This window comes from Culex quinquefasciatus, chromosome 2 (genome assembly GCF_015732765.1).
Source record: "Culex quinquefasciatus strain JHB chromosome 2, VPISU_Cqui_1.0_pri_paternal, whole genome shotgun sequence".
NCBI classification, from domain to species: Eukaryota; Metazoa; Arthropoda; class Insecta; order Diptera; family Culicidae; genus Culex; species Culex quinquefasciatus.
In genome coordinates, this window is record NC_051862.1 from 127,449,075 (window position 1) to 127,465,384 (window position 16,310).

At 44.8% G+C, this 16,310-nt stretch overlaps 4 protein-coding genes across 4 annotated transcripts; 2 read left to right on the plus strand and 2 right to left on the minus strand.

The window, feature by feature from the left end:
- Positions 1–642: 642 nt before the first annotated feature.
- LOC6044465 (alpha-ketoglutarate-dependent dioxygenase alkB homolog 4) lies at positions 643–1,832 on the minus strand. The gene is made up of 2 exons (XM_001861944.2): positions 1,630–1,832; positions 643–1,571 (listed from the first exon to the last, which is right to left on the minus strand). Exons 1-2 carry the CDS (start codon positions 1,729–1,731, stop codon positions 717–719), a joined length of 957 nt encoding a protein of 318 aa, XP_001861979.2. The 5' UTR covers positions 1,732–1,832; the 3' UTR covers positions 643–716.
- Positions 1,833–2,534: 702 nt separating this feature from the next.
- On the minus strand, positions 2,535–4,325 carry LOC119768040. Its single transcript, XM_038258343.1, has 2 exons — positions 3,418–4,325; positions 2,535–3,361 (listed from the first exon to the last, which is right to left on the minus strand). Exons 1-2 carry the CDS (start codon positions 4,261–4,263, stop codon positions 2,591–2,593), a joined length of 1,617 nt encoding a protein of 538 aa, XP_038114271.1. The 5' UTR covers positions 4,264–4,325; the 3' UTR covers positions 2,535–2,590.
- Positions 4,326–8,449: 4,124 nt separating this feature from the next.
- LOC119768006 lies at positions 8,450–10,377 on the plus strand. Its single transcript, XM_038258231.1, has 3 exons — positions 8,450–8,583; positions 8,652–9,529; positions 9,587–10,377. The coding sequence occupies exons 2-3, from the start codon at positions 8,684–8,686 to the stop codon at positions 10,298–10,300; spliced, it is 1,560 nt and encodes a 519-aa protein (XP_038114159.1). The 5' UTR covers positions 8,450–8,583; positions 8,652–8,683; the 3' UTR covers positions 10,301–10,377.
- Positions 10,378–11,205: 828 nt separating this feature from the next.
- LOC6044468 lies at positions 11,206–12,724 on the plus strand. Its single transcript, XM_001861947.2, has 2 exons — positions 11,206–11,529; positions 11,615–12,724. Exons 1-2 carry the CDS (start codon positions 11,312–11,314, stop codon positions 12,594–12,596), a joined length of 1,200 nt encoding a protein of 399 aa, XP_001861982.2. The 5' UTR covers positions 11,206–11,311; the 3' UTR covers positions 12,597–12,724.
- The last annotated feature ends 3,586 nt before the right edge of the window (positions 12,725–16,310 follow it).

Here is a 16,310-nt window from a genome sequence, read left to right on the forward strand (position 1 = left end):
GCTGCGATCTTCTTCTTCATTATGGACTGGTACGCTGCCGCTCTAATCTAGTCCGTCCCATATGTAAACAGCAAGCCGAGAAAAACGCTTTATTTGTTTTTATTGGAGATCATCCGGGACCGTGGTGTAGGGGTAAGCGTGGTTGCCTCTCACCCAGTTGGCTTGGGTTCGCTCCCAGACGGTCCCGGTGGCATTTTTCGAGACGAGATTTGTCTGACCACGCCTTCCGTCGGATGGGGAAGTAAATGTTGGCCCCGGTCTAACCTAAAGGGTTAGGGAGTTGTCTCCCTGGGTCCTGCCTCGGTGGAGTCGCTGGTAGGCAGTTGGACTAACAATCCAAAGGTCGTTAGTTCGAATCCCGGGGTGGGATGGAAGCTTAGGTGTAAAAAGAGGTTTGCAATTGCCTCAACAATCAAGCCTTGGGACACCTAGTTTCGAGTAGGAATCTCGCAATCGAGAACGCCAAGGCAATGCTGTAGAGCAAATAATCTGTTCTAATAGGCGTGGTTTAATTGCACCTCTGCTCCAAGAGTTTTTACTCCCTTACAAACATCCTAACAATTGGTGCACAAATTACACTAGGGTGACCGTCGAAATGTTATGGCCGCAGATTCTTTCATTTCTTTTCGCAAGCGATACACCTTTTTTAAACGTTTTGTATAATACACATCCACCGAACTTTATTGCAAAGTTCAAACCATCAACTTTCCAAAACTTCACGCTTGTCCGTTAACCGGCGGAACCTCCTCCTGTAAATGATCCCAAAACGCCTGCGCCTTGCAGAAAACCTCCTCACTCTTTGCGTACTCACTGCCCTCCTGCAGATACATCGGCGTAAACTCGCGATACGCCAGGCAAACCCTTCGCTCACGGATGTCCTCCCGCAGCACGCAATGCTCCCACTGATAGCGCGGTGGTCCGTACATCACCAGCAACGATCGCCGGGGCATCGGAATCCGTACGACTGCGTTCTCGAACCGTTCCATCGAGGCATCGTCCGCCAGCTCGGTGATCAGTTTGTCCTGGTAGCGATCCACCAGGTGCAGGTTGTACCGGGTTGCGTTGCCTTCGGCACTGTACCGGGACATGGTCAGGACGGAATCGCTCAGCAGGTTCACCGTCACGATCCGTTCGCCCCAGATCCAGCAGTCGTCGATGTGCGGATCGATTGAGGCTCCCCGCTCGGGCGTGTACTCGAGCGAGCACTGCTCGATCGTCTGGAAGTTGGCCATCAGCGGAACCTGCTCGAACCGGTCCTGGACGAACTTGGAAAACTGCGGAAAGCCACGGAACTGGCCGAGCTGAAGTTTGTTCTTTTTAAAATTCGTCTTCGGTCCAAAGTTCTGCTTCCGCCGGCCACTCTGCGACCCGTCCCAGGGCATTTCGTCGATTCCCTTCATCAGCGCCCGTTCCTCGTCCTCGCTCACCCAGTCCAACGCAACCAACACTCCGGGATATTCCTCACCCGGGTGGCCATCGTGACCGCCCGCATGCGCTTCCATCACACGGTCCGTGTCCCATCCGGGATAGATTCGGTTGCAGTGCGGGCAGTACGAGTGCGCTTTGCAGGTCTACAAGCAAGAGTTAGAAATGGGTTACTGTTCCCCGACCCCGTATTGCAGATCTCACCTGAAACACGTCCCGGTAGTCGATTCGATCGATCGCAAAGTCCTTCTCGCACTGCAGACAGGTCCGGCGACCTTTGCAACCGCAGGGGCGTGGATGGTCCATGCTGGCCGATTGTGGGTGGGAATGCGTGCGGACTATCCGGATTGCACAAATCGCTGAAATTCAACCCAGCAAGCTAGCCGATGACAGTTCAACCTGTTTACCTTTTTGGAACGACAGGGTGACCCTAAAACAAGCTGTATAACAGTTTTCTAGCACACCCTTACCAAAAATCATGATTTTTTGAGTTCGAAATCCCACTTTTCATACGATTTTTTGAGTTCAGGTACTACAACCATAAAAATGGTTATATGTGTTGAACTGAAAAATTCGTATGAAAAGTGGGATTTGGAACTCAAAAAATCATGATTTTTGGTAAGGGTGCATACGACGATTCAATGACGGAGGACTACGGCATTATGCTGTATCCGGAAATATTTAATTTCAGCTATAATTCTGGAGTTTTTTTTAAAAGGTCACACCCAAAAAGCAAAAACTGGAAATTTGGTTTATTGGACCTTTAAAAAAAACTCCAGAATTTGTCTTTTAGCATAAATGACCTCTGAATGAATTTATTGTTTTATATATGGTATTTACTGCTAGGTTTGCTTACCTGATTCTTGTAAGATATGTTTATAAAATTTAGATTTAATCTTACTGTTGAGTTTTCTTGAAGGTGACGAAGCGAAGACATCACGGAAGACATATAGTTTGGAAAGTCTAACCAACATGTTCCTGCATTTAAAATTATAATTAGCATGTCTGAGATCGATCACAAATATTTTCAATTTTTGTGAAAATCAAATGTACAGCATCGTAAAAAGTTTTTTTTCGGCGAAAAAAAAATCTGTTTAATACTTGCATATTTTGAAAACTAATGATTGTAAAACAACTGGGCAAGTGTAAAATGCACTAATTAGAGTCAAGGGACATAAACATCAGAAAATATATGCAACGGCCTAAACTCAACGGCAACATTGCAGCTTTCGCCGCGCAAACTCTCAACGAAGCGTGCTCTCTTCTCTTTACTGCAATGAATGACCATCGTCTCCAGGGCAGGAAATCGAAGCACTGAATATCGGAGACAGTTTACGTCGTCAAAATGGAACAAACTATGGAATTGCATTCGCAGCTCCTTAACCAGCGGCGAGTGTTGCAAAATCCCCTCAAGAATTCCCTCATCAATGAACGAGTTTCCGGCAGCTTCGTAGCATTCCAGGTTCGGAAAGATCTTGGCGACGGCTAGCAGGTTCGGTCGGTTGTGTTCGGATATCTTTAACGAGCGAACGCTAGAGGAGCAACGGCTGTCGTCATCGGCTGGCCCGTTGAGATACGCGTTGCTGATGAGCTCAACGTGGTTCAACGATTTTATCGGCGTCAAGTCCGACAGTCGCGGCAGGGAGCAGGATTCCAGAGTAAGTTCAGACACGTTTGTTCTCTGAAGATCCGACAAAAACTGGCTTGTAAGATTGCAGCGACAAAGACTCAGGCTTCGCAAGTTTGTTAGGTTGCAGTCAGTTAACTTCAGCAGGTGATTCGCCCCGATAGGCATAAACCAACCGTCAATCCGAATCGTCAAACTTTCGATGGTCAGTAGCTTCATAAAGGAAAACGTTTTCTGGATTCCTCGGTTTACAATTGTGACTTGGAGCTTCTTAAGTTTCGGCAGAACTGAGATGATTTCGTCAAGTGTCTGCAAATGTGAGGTTGTGAATTTATTTGAAATTATGCATAAACATATGTATTTACCGAAAAGCCAATATTTCTTGAAATTTCCAGATCTTCGATAATGGGCTGCTGCTTGACAAACCGAAGAACATCGTCGGCGTCTCCATGAACAGCAAGCCGAACCAATCGCAAGTCCTCAATTACGACCAGCTCATCAACGATTTCCTTCGACACTCTGATCGTCAGTTCTTTCAGCGTTCTACTTGTGCTGCTTATAAGGGTGACGATTTCCTTCTTCAATTTCGATTTAGCACCACAGTAGTCAGGAAGCTTGAAAGCCTTAAGTTGCGGGCAAACCATTCTGCAGAAGCTTAGAATATTTGGCACAGGGTCAGTAATGCTCAGCTCATCCAGTTTGTCAAGACGAAAGTCGGGAACAACACTGCGAAACCTGTGTGATTCCACAATGAGCTTAAGCTGCTTCAGGTTGGGCAGTTCCTTCAACAGCCCGGTTAGCAGCACTTCCGTACCGCTGAACTCCAAGGTAAGCATGCGCAACGTCGTCCCCAACGGCTTTAGCCAGTTTTCCCTCGGTTTGTAAATTCCGATGAACTCAAAGTACATCTTGGCCCGCGTGTAACCGCCTCCTGTGGCCAGCAGGTTCCGCACCATCTTGCGATCATCCATGAAGTTGTCCGATGTGAGGGTGAGGATAAATTTGGACATCAGTCGGGACGAGCCCCTGATGATCTGGTCCCAGCTGCTGCAGGTGAGCCGGGCCGACCGGAGCCAATAGGCGTTCAGATTGCGGAAGATGAGCTCCCACATCTCCGGCGGAAGATCTGCCGCTGGGCGCGCTCGCTTCACCTCCGGGAACGCGTCCTCCTCTTCGACGCCGGAGGGGAGTTTGTGCTTCAGCGATTCCATCTGGCAGCGGTGCTCAAGTGGGTGCGCGGTTTCTGTTTGGTTGATAACAAAACACTAATGTAATTTCGAGCCAAACATTTCATTAGGGCACAAAACCAAAAAACGCGATTCGAGAAAATCGCTTGCAAAAAGTGCACAACTTGTTTCAATTCCTATTTAAAAAAGAAGCTTGACTGATGGTATTTTTACTTATGATACGATAAAACACATCATTTTCTTCAGCTCTGCTTGAATGCTTTTTAATTTATGTTGATTTTCGCAATAAAACTCATTATTTTAAAAAAAATCGTTATTAGGCCCTTTTAACTTTCCAACTGTTGTTCATAATGGGCCCTTTCTAGATGCAATTTCAAAGAGAATTGAAAGGGCACTAAAGCGCTGTCATCCGATTGTTGTGTTTTGTGTTGAATGATGTTTATGGGACCTTTTGTTCAGTTAGAAATAATGAGGAATTCAGCGAACATTATGTTAATTGGTGAAGTTTTGTGATCGAATGGTGAGAATAAGGCGTGTGAAACATAAAAATTCTTCAAATGTGTACTGAGCAGCATCCGCGGGACCGTATTAAATATTGTGTTTCGGCGAAGTTTTTTTCTGCAGAAATCTTTGGTGGAACGTAAACCAAACGTTGTTTTGAAGTGAATTAGTGTTAAGTATGTATGAAAAGTTCACTTTATAACATAGAAAGTTCCTCAACTACGAAAAACTAACGAAAAAGAAAAGGGTACATTTGAACTTTTTTTCTGGTTCGGAGTGAACATTCTTATGGGCCCTTTTGAGTTTTTGATTTTTTCAATAGGAAATTGTTTGTTGTCAATCTGATTCTTGGAGGGGATGTAGGGAGTGTACTAATGAATGGAATAGTGGAATAATCCCGAATGTTTACGTTTTGGTTTTGTGCCCTAATGAAATGTTTGGCTCGATTTCACTTCAAACGAAACAAAATCGAAATAGGTAATTTGAATTAAGCGCGTAAAAAATACCAAAATTTCGATGGATTCGACCGGTGGCGTTCCAAATTCCGTTGCTACCCTTTTTTGTGTAATCGCAGTCGAACTGAAAAAAATCGTATGAAAAAGTGCGAAAACGAACTCAGCAAAGTGCGATTTTCAGTTACAGTGTAAATCTGGCTGGATGTAGAACAAGGGGCTAGACATAAATGACGCTTGATTTGTAGAAATTCTATTTATCTAGGGGAAATATGCCCATTTTTAGCCTAATAAGCGGTCGTGTTTGAATGATGCTGGATAATCTGGATTGTTCCTTGAAATTCACTATTGCGAATTTCAGAGATTTTTAGACAATCGTGCAATTTGTGGAAAGCTTTCCAACAAAGTGCACACCTCAAACTACAGCAGAAAAAAACACACACCCTTGTTTGAAACTGTTCTAAAGTGGTCGAAAGCATCAAAGCTCTGTCGAGATATGCACCACTATCGAGAAATTAAAAAGAGAGATGTGAGCCGGTAACATGGAGTTAAACTTTCGCAACTGTCATGGTAAACTTCACAGAAGCTTGACAAAAAGATTAACTCCATGTTGTTTAAATTTCTCGATAGGCGAGCGGGGGGGAGAAGGGGTAAGATTTCAAGTGTGCAAATATTTGGTGTGAAGTTATGATTTGCAAGGGTGGAGAATTTGGTGCAAAGTGTGCAATAAAACCAAGTACACCAGCGAGTAGAGCAACTTTTTGCAAACATTTCTGTTTATTTTCATTTTCATTAAAAGTTGTGCTATTCCATTTAGAAGTATTTCAAAAAAATATTTCAAAAATGCATTCGAATCAGTCGAGTGCATTTTTCTATTTTCAGCTTAGTTCTTTTTTTCTTCCAACGCTCTTTTGGGTCTGCTTAGTGCTGCCAAAATTGATGAAATTTTAAGCGAACACTCACGAAAAGTAGCATTTATAGCGAAAGTTTCCTGGCAGCACTTGCTCACTCTAACAGGCGCTGCACCAGCATGTTGGTGGTGTTGGTGACCACCCTTTGTTCTTTATTTGCCTTCGCTTCCCAGTTAACTCAATCCGAATTCTGAAACGGAATCTATTTAGAATCGTATACAAAACCGGTTGTTGCGTTTGAAACGGAATTTGTGTACGATTCTAATTAGATTCCGTTTCAGAATTCGGATTGATTTGACTGGGTTCTCGCTCGGTTTTCTTTACCCTTAAGGCTAGTACGCTGATCGGAAGGAAAGGGGTCAAGAAACAGCTTTACGAACAGTAGAACAAAGGAGAGGGAGCGATTTCTTGGGGCTTTTCTTCACCCTCTCTGACTTGCTTGCTCTGCCGCTGCTGCCTATTTGATTTTTTTTCTTGACCGGTTCCTTCCGAAGTGCGTATACCGCTTTAGATTGGAATGGGTAGTCAAAATTGAAACGTCGAAAGACTTAACGCGTTTGTTTTTTTTGATGGCGCTTGCTAATTATTTACATGTATCAGGATTATTTTCAAGTGAGTGACTAACTAATGTGCAAAAGAATATGTTGCCGGTAGTTGGAAGCAATTTTATATCTCAAGCGCTTTTAAATCGTTGGCGCAAGTGAAAAGATATTGATGGCGACTTTCGTTAAGCAGTTAACCTCTCATCTTGCGTGCGGATGTATGTGCCGCCAAAATGATGAGAAATGGTCTCGCAAAATAGAAATTATGATCAAAAGTGCATTAAATTTGATTTTTTCGGCAAGTAAATGGCATGAATCTGCGTGCTTACTCGAGACGGTGCTGTTGCTGGTAAGTTTATATCTTAAATAGTATTTTTGGAGCTTTAATCGAGCATCATACTCTTCATATGACGAAGATAGGTGTTTGATTAGAAAGGGTATATTTCCCCTCTATCCTATTGATTCTTGCACTGTAACTTGGATTTAGCCCGCAATTTTTTCTCGCACTTTTGACGACAAGAGTTCAAAAAGCTAGGCAACCACGTTATGTTTATTTACCTTTTCAGTCGCAGCTTCCACCAACAGAACTTTTGGCACTTTAATAGGGCGACTGACAGGTGAAAACGAGCGAACAACCTCGGCTTGCTTTGATCGTTTTTGAAGAAAATTTAAATTTCCCAAGGCAGTTCGACAAGTTGCAATAGACAAATCCAGCGAAAGCTCAACGCTGCTTTTTGATGGTGAGATATTTGACAGCTCCCATACTAAATGTCTCGATTTTCATACTTTTTGTTAATTTTCTTCTAAAATAAAACACTTAACATATGAAAACTATATATTTTTGGTGCCCAAAATTCCTGCTGAATCGAATGGTGTACTTATCTCAATTGCAAATTTTTCGAACAGTTTTTATTTTGATAATATTCTAGACACATTTTGTGCACCTAATCAATCAATACTTTTATCATAAATAATCATTTTATTGCTTAAAAATTGAGTTTTCCTGAGCTCCCATATTCAAATACATGGAAGCTGTCATTTCTAACACCATTGGCCACCTAGCGGCCATTTCAAACTGGATACGTCTATGGTGCAATCGAATTAGGTTATACGCCGACTCGGTTTTTAGGTTAGAAATTTGACAGCTTGGGTGCACTGTTTACATTTTTTGCACGTGTGTCTCAGTAAAAATGTGTGTGCGTGTGCGCTCGTGACGTCACGCTGTAGAACCTAATAGCAATAATATCGAGCTGTCAAATCGCAACATGGAGTTAATCTTTCTGTGCAGTTTCTGTGAAGCTCTCCAAGGCTTTTCAAAAAGTTTAACTCCATGTTGCACGCACACACTCTCACTTTTAATTTCTCGATAGTGCGAAGACCAAGTTAGTGGGAATTGCGCAATATTTAGGGTATCTATTTATTTGGCCTTTCTACACTCAAAGTCAGAAGTATCCCTCAAAAGGGTACTTTCAATCCTCAAAAAGGATACTTTCCATCCTTTTTTAAAGTTCACCCGGCGTCACCCTTTTAAAAGGGTATAGAGTTATCTACGTGCGCATGTATTGCGTGTACGTACACGAAAAAGATTGAGGTTAAATTTTGTACCAGCCGGCAAAACAAATGGCGTGCTAGTGTGCGTGAGAGCAAGCTTAGATAACTCTATGTCAAATTCAGTACATTTTCGATACCCTTTTAAAGGGTGACGACGGGTGAACTTAAAAAAAAGAATACTTTTTACTTTGAGTGTACACTGTATTGCGCGTCCTAAGAAATATTAAATATTTAATCAGTTTTGGTGATTATCTTGAAGAGGTCCGTCATTTATGTCTAGACCCTTGTCCTACATCGAGTAACCTTTGCTTTTATTATGTTCTACGGAAATAATTGTCTTTGTATGCACCGGAATTTGGATCGTCAGTTGAAACCTTGGAAATTTTGGTAAGTTTTACGTGTATGATTGCAATTTGGTGGAAAAATTAAATGAAAACCACTGTTCAACCAAACAGAAACCTCGCACCCACTTGAGCACCGCCGCCAGATGGAATCGCTGAAGCACAAACTCCCCTCCGACGTCGAAGAGGAGGACGCGTTCTCGGAGGTGAAGCGAGCGCGCCCAGCGGCGGATCTTCCGCCGGAGATGTGGGAGCTCATCTTCCGCAATCTGAACGCCTATTGGCTCCGGTCGGCCCGGCTCACCTGCAGCAGCTGGAACCAGATCATCCGGGGCTCGTCCCGACTGATGGCCAAATTCGTCCTTACCCTCACAACGGGCAACTTCAAGGAAGATCGCAAACTGGTGCGGAACCTGCTGGCCACCGCAAGCGGTTACACGCGGGCCAAGTTGGAATTTGAGCAGATCGGAATTCACAAACCGAGGCAAAACTGGCTTAAGCCGTTGGGGACGACGCTGCACACGCTTAGCGTGAAGTTCAGCGGCACGGAAGTGATGTTGACCGGGCTGTTGAAGGAACTGCCCAACCTGAAGCAACTCAAGCTCATTGTGCGATCGCACTGGTTTGGTAGTGGTGTTCCCAGCATCCGGCTCGACAAGTTGGAGGAGCTGAGCATTACTGACCCCATGCCAAATATTCTGAGCTTCTGCAGGTTGATGTGCCCACAGCTAACGGTTCTCAAGCTGGATGACTACAGCAGTTATAGACCAGATTTGAAAGAGGAAATCGTCGCCTTTATAAACAGCACTCGTAGAACGCTGAAAGAACTTCAATTCCATCTGCCTGATCGAATGATTGATGACCTGGTCCGAATCAAGGAATTGTGCTTGGCCCGGCTTGCTGTGGACGGATGTGGGCGGGATATTCTTCGTTTTGTCGAACAGCAGCCCAATCTCGAAGAGCTGAATCTGCTGTGGGTTATCTCCATTGAGGTAAATATTTTGCTGTTACTAAGATCTTTAAATTAATTCCACGATTTAAATTTGCAGAACCTCGACGAAATCATCTCAGTTCTATCGAAGCTTAAGAACCTGCGGGTTGTGATTAGTGAACAAGGCAACCACCAGTCATCGTTGTCTTTGCGGAAACTGTCTAACATCGAATCGTTGAATATTTCTCACGGAAATTGGCTTATTCCGGCGAAGGAACGGCTAATCTTGACTGGATGCAATCTTACGAACCTGCGAGATCTTAGTCTTTCTCGTTGCCATCTTTCGAGCCAAGTTCTAACGGACCTTCAGGGAACTAACGTGTCCAGACTCACTCTGGAGTTCTGCTCCCTGCCACGACTGTCGGACCTGGCGCGGCTGAAATCGTTGATCCACGTTGAGCTCAACGAAAACGAATATTTCAGCAGGTCCGACGACGTCGACTCCACCAGCTCCAGCGTTCGCTCGCTAAAGATCGTCGACGCAGACCCACGAGATCTGCTTGCCGTCGTCAAAGTCTTCCCGAACCTCGAACGCTTCGAAGCTGCTGGAATCACGTACGTCGACGAAGCCGTCTTTGAAATGATGTCGCAGCACTCGCCACTGGTGAAGGAGCTACGATTTGGCAAACGCTGCTTTTTCAACATTCGCACCGCGGTCGCTCGCCTCCGTGCCCTGAAGACGATCAGTATTCAGCGCAGTGATTACGGAAGCGAAGACTACGCCGAGCAATTGCGCGCCGAAAGCTCCAACGTTGCCCTTGAGTTTTGGTAGAGTGTTCACAAGGATCTCTACATTCGAAGTTATGCCCTCTTTCTGTGTTATTTACTTGATTTTAATTTAAAGATACGCGAATAAACTGTTTCGTTTCACATCTAGCATTATTTTTAAATATTACCGAAAGCATTTTTAGAAAACGTTTTTTCACAATTAAGTCCTAAAATGAAGCTTAGATTGCTGATATTATTGTTTACAGCGATAAAGCTTATTTTTCTGAGTACAATGATCCTTTATACAACCACAAAGAGATTAAAATGGATTTTTAAATCAATTTTGAAAAGTTAACCTCGCGGTAGGAAAAGTTCCTACTTGACAGCTCGTTCCAAGGGGACCATAGTTGATCCATCGAAAACATGTTGTCTTGTCATTTTTTTTTTGCATTAAAATGAAAAATAGTGATCAGAAATGATTTTTGATCGTTTTTTTTTTACCGTTGTACATAAAAATTGACATAGGGCTTTAGTACCCAATTTGAACAGAAATTTCAACTTGATGTAGTAATACAACGCTATACTCAAAATCAGAAGTACCCTTCAAAAAGGGTTTTATCTACCCTTTATCTGTCATCCCATAGAAAAAAAACCCTTTTTGAGGGTTACTTCCACCCTTTTTTCAAGTTTACCGGTAGTAACCCTTTTCAAAAGGGTGACGACGGGTGAACTTGAAAAAAAGGGTGGAAGTAACCCTCAAAAAGGGTTTTTTTTCTTTGGGATGACAGATAAAGGGTAGATAAAACCCTTTTTGAAGGGTACTTCTGATTTTGAGTGTACAATTTTGAGTAAAAATAACTCTGAAATGAGTTGTTTGGTGTGAACGTGTAGCAATTGCATAAATTGAACATCGTCACGTAATCTCTAAATGCCCTTCTTGCTTTGTTTTGTATAACAGTTTGGACCTAACCTAACCATGAAGAAGTAAACAAATTGATAAGTGTGATGAAAGTGACTAAAAACATATATTTATTGCAAAAAATACCGGAAACAAAGTAAAAATACCATTCCGACAATGCAACGCTACACGCTGGACTTGAGCGCACTCTTCTCGGACCACCGCGCGAAGACCTTTGTCCGTAGAAGAAACAAGTGGAACCGGGTCCGGTGCCTCCAGGACCACATCCGAGCTACGTTCCAAATCGAGCCGGAATGCTACCTCACCAACGAGGCGGACGTCTTCTTCCCGGAAGCGGAAGATCTGGACGTGATCCAGGAGGGGGATTTGATAAGGTAGGAAGTTGTTTCAAAGTGCTGAAAATCGTCAGTCTCACCACGCTGAGTGACCGTAACTCACTGGCTCTCTTTTTTCGAACAGAGTTCGCGTTTCGAACAGTTGTGGCACTCAGCCGAAAAGCGCGCCAAAAAAGGTTTCCATCGATGAGGCACGTGCGCAAAACGGCAAGCGGAAGCACGCGTCGACGTCGAGTTCCGGGGACGATTCCAGCTCCGATTCCGACGATGAGACTCTGCCGAAAATATTTGCCGGGGTTGAGAAAACTTGCAAAAATAGAGATGACGAGGCGAAACTGGAAGCTGAGCCGAAACGCAAACGCGTCCGGAAGCGAAAGTCCAAGAAGAAGGTCGAAGAATCGCCACCACCGAAGGTGGTCGTCAAGACTTACGGCAAGACCAAGACGCCGCCGATCGTGGTGGCGAACGGGGACTCGAGTGGGCACGTCCGCTTTGAAGAGTCCGACAAGGACGAGAACGAAGTTGCTTCGGTAAAGGTTGAACCTTACCGTAACTTGAATCGAACCGTCACTCCACGAGTCGTGAAGGCGGTTCGCGTTGAAAACGGTCAGAGCTGGAACGATGACATTCCCGCCGTTCCAGAGTACGATAACGGTTGCGTAGAGGAAGTCAAGCAGGTCGTCAACGGGGCAAAGTCTCGTTCTCGCAAACCGCCCAAGAAATCCGTTGAAATCAAGCAAGAAACCATTCAAGCAGCCACCCAACCACAACGAGACCCTTCCCCTACCTGGGACACCGAAGTGTCCCAAGACCCCGGCAAAGAGTCCTTCATCGCCAACTACAGCGGCACCGAGTTCTGGGCCAGCCTGCGAGCCTCCGTCGAGAACTTCCCCTCCATCCCGTTTCCGAGCGCCAATGACGTGATTGCGTACAACGTTCGCGATTCCGGCGAATCTTATCTGGCGTTTGTGGAACACGTAGACGAGGGTGACGCGTCCCGGCTCACGATTCGCCGGCTGAACTGCAGCGATGCCGCAAGCACCGAATCGGCCACGTTGAAACAGCTGACGGAGATTCGGCTCGTCGCGACCTATCAGCCGGCGTAATCGTGAATCGTGAGCGTAAGCAGCTGGGTGAGGATTAGGGAGATAATTGATTGATATTTGTGTTGTGTATATTACGGTGTCTGCCAATCTGGCGAGTAAAGATGTTTCGAGGTGATTGCCAGAAAGTATGAGCTGTTTATTTTTATTGTGTCTGAACGTCCGAAAATGGCCCGCTTAATAGTTGTGTCTTTATAATTCAAAAGTAACCAACGAAAGAAGAAATTGGATTGGAAACTCGGTACTTGGAACGTACGAACTCTCCAAGATCCAGTACGTACTGGTCTTCTTCGCGCAAGAACATTCGGAAGCACCTGTCATCGGAATGGCAAATCGTGCACCCAAATCGATCACGTTTTGGGGGATTGTCGATACTTCTCGGAATGTTTTGAAAAAGTTGGTCGTCGTTGATCATGGCCGTTCATGTCAAATCATTTTTTTTTGTAGTTGTCTGCTTTACAACTTTGTAGAACATTGTTACGATCTAAAAATTAACCATGCAAAGTTAGAAAAAAAACTGGAAATTTTAAAATGAAAAAAAATGTTATAAATCTAATCTAATCTATTCGAATCAAACCAGAACCTTCGCACTTATGATGCCATTATTCAATTATAATAACCGATCGCCCCATGCACACAAACAGCGACACAAAAGAGACGAAAATCATCGCGAAAAAACAGGACTGCGCCCCCAGAAGCATTGCACTTATCTAAAATGAAAATTTTTGTTATAAATGCAAAAATGACCCTTCTGGGTTAATGTGGATTCGAAAATTTCATTAAATTTCCCTTAAAATGACATGTTCCAATTTTTTTTACAGTTAATAAACGGAAAATGGCAGAGTTTTTAAAACTTTTTTAGTGTTTTTTTCGATGAAAAATACGTTTTTTTTTCTTTTGAAAATTTGAGTACGCCATCAAATTGGGCCTCCAATTCTACATAAAAGTCCCTTTGACACCAAATTTCTATCTCATCACTATTTAAGGCTGCAAATTATTGAAAAACTCCTCTATTTTTTCGCATGTTCAAAAATGTAAGGGGTCGTACCGCACCTCCGTCACGAGATACAAAAAAACGGACCTCGGATTCGTGATCAGAGACAAAAGTTACCTCTTAGGACAAAGTTTCACGCAAATCGAAGAGGGGTCGGGGCTGTAGGGTTTTCGTCCTTCAAAATAATGTAAATAATATAAATATATTGACCGGGTAATAATAACCCGAAACAGACTATTCCTTAATGAAGCGTGTACTTGGTTTTTGACAGCGCATGAAAAGAGGCCCGTGTTTATGTTTACGCTGTGGACAGTTGAGAGTGAACGTTTGACGTGTAAGTGTGAGTGTGTTTGAATTTTGCTAGAACCGGTTGGCGGAATCCGGATCAGGACACGACGGAAGCGGACATGGGGTCAGTGGGTGGTTGGGAGGTTTATGATCGGCAGCGATGGTGCTCATTCGTGGCGCCACGATGGATTGAACGCGTTCGAGTGTGGATCGGCCCATGTTGTACTCTGCATGATTTGGACTCCGAATCCTGTAGAACCTGTGTGTGTAGAACGAAATCAGCTTGCACCTTTTATCGTTCACTTCCATTCCGTTCTGAACGCACCAGCGAGGCAGCACGTTGATGTCATCCTGAAGACAGCAACGGCCGTCGTCAGAATCACCAATTAGCCCGAAGATTTTGAGGTCGTCGGCGTGCAGCAGCTTGCATGACTGGAAACGGGAACACAGGTCATTGATAAACAGCACGAAGCAATCAACGGCCCGAGATGGCATCCCTGTGGAAAGCCGAGAGGGATTTCGCAGCAGACCGAGAGAGTACCAACTATCTTCACATAGGCGGAACGGTTGACCAGGTACGAGTAACCCAGGCAGATAGGCCAATCGCTGCTAGTTTGGCGATAGTCAGCTTGTGGGGGTCTCGATCGAAGGCCTTGGCGAAATTGATGTAGACGGCATCAACTTGTTGACGCTTCTCCATCCTCCGGATTGTCCAGTTTGTATAAGCCATCAGTTTGGACGTCGTAGACCGCTGTTTCTTGAAACCGAGCTTGCTTTTTTCTACAATGTATTCTTTATGTAAGAACTGTCATTTCTACCACTGGAATCCGGTGCAAAAAAGCAAAAACTGCTCGAATGGAAGTGCCTTATTGAAACGAATGCTTGTGACGGAACGTGCAAGCGAGCTGCAACAGTTCTTGACGACAGATGGAGTTATCCGATCCGGTCCCGGGCCTTTTCCTGCATCCACCGAGCCAAGACCCTTCATGACTTCTCTTGGGGAACCGAGAGGTTTTGTGAGTTGTGAACGGTTTCGAAAAATCGTGCTAATAGGTTGACGGCTGCCTCCGGAGAAGTCGATTTTTCTTCGCGATACGACAGCTCTGTGGGTATTTCTTCCACCTGCTTCCTCTTCTTGACATACCACCAACAAATTCTTCAGACTGGAGATTGTCCAGGACTCTTGCGATGTAATTCTGGTAGCTCGTAACCTGTTGCTAAGCAAACTCAGTGTTTTGTTGACAGTTGACAGATAAGACAGCTGTAATGACAAGGTGGAAGGAGCACTTTAAACAGCTCTTGAATGGTGAGACGCGAGAGGAAGTCGTCGAGGACAGGATAAACATTGAGGATGATGAAATAGCTTTGAACCCGCCTACCTTGGAGGACGTGGCTTAAGCCGAAGAGAAGCTAAAGAACGGCAAATCTGCGAGAGAGAGCGGACTTCTGCGCATTTGGTGCGAAGATCAGCTTCCGACCGACTGGTTAGACCAGCGATTCTCAACGGGGGTACCGAGCCTACTTGATTTACACGGTAGGGGGTACCAGCCTAGAAGAAGGTTGAGAATGGCTGGGTTAGACGGACTCGTCACCCCACGTCTTCAACTTAGCGTACAAAGTACTCTCCGGCATCCTGTGAAGCAAGCTGAGACCGTTGACCGATAACTCTGTCGACGAATACCAGTACGGTTTTCGAGCGGGTCGGTCAATTACGGATCAGATGTTCACTCTGCGACAAATCCTCAACAAGTTCCGGGAGCCTACAACCTGCAATACAGACGATTTGTTTATCGACTTCAAGGCGGCGTACGATTCAGCCCAAAAGAAATGAACTTTAGGATAGAACACGGGAACGAAAACTAATAGATCGGGAAATCGGATTGGCCATCAACATTGCCAAGACCAAGCATTTGGTTGCTGACAGAGCGCGTGGCAGTGCAGGTGAAGGTGTTTCGGAGGTGGAAATAGATGGGGAAAGATACTCGTGACGAGCAACAACGATGTGAGCTGCGAACTGAAACGGCGGAAAAGTGCTGCAAACAGTCCCGCAGCCTTAGAACGTCTACAAAAAGTACGCTGTACAGGACATTGATCTTGACCTTGATACTCCCTGCGGCTCTTTACGGTCACGAATCCTGGACGCTAAAGGAGGCTGATCAGAGACCACTTGAGGTCTTGCAGCGGGAATCCTGCGTTCTATGTTCGGTGGCAAGTTAGTAGGAGACCGGTGGCGCAGGCGCATGAACTTCAAGTTGTACCAAGACTACACACACGCTGATATCGTAAAAGTTATCAAGTACGACAGGCTGAAGTGGGCTGGACACCAGAACCAGAATGTCGGACGAGCGGGCGGCTAAAACGATATTCAGCAGCGAACCTGGACAGTAAAAACACAGGTCTAAGAGTTCCAACATGTCAACCCTTTGAAGTGCACT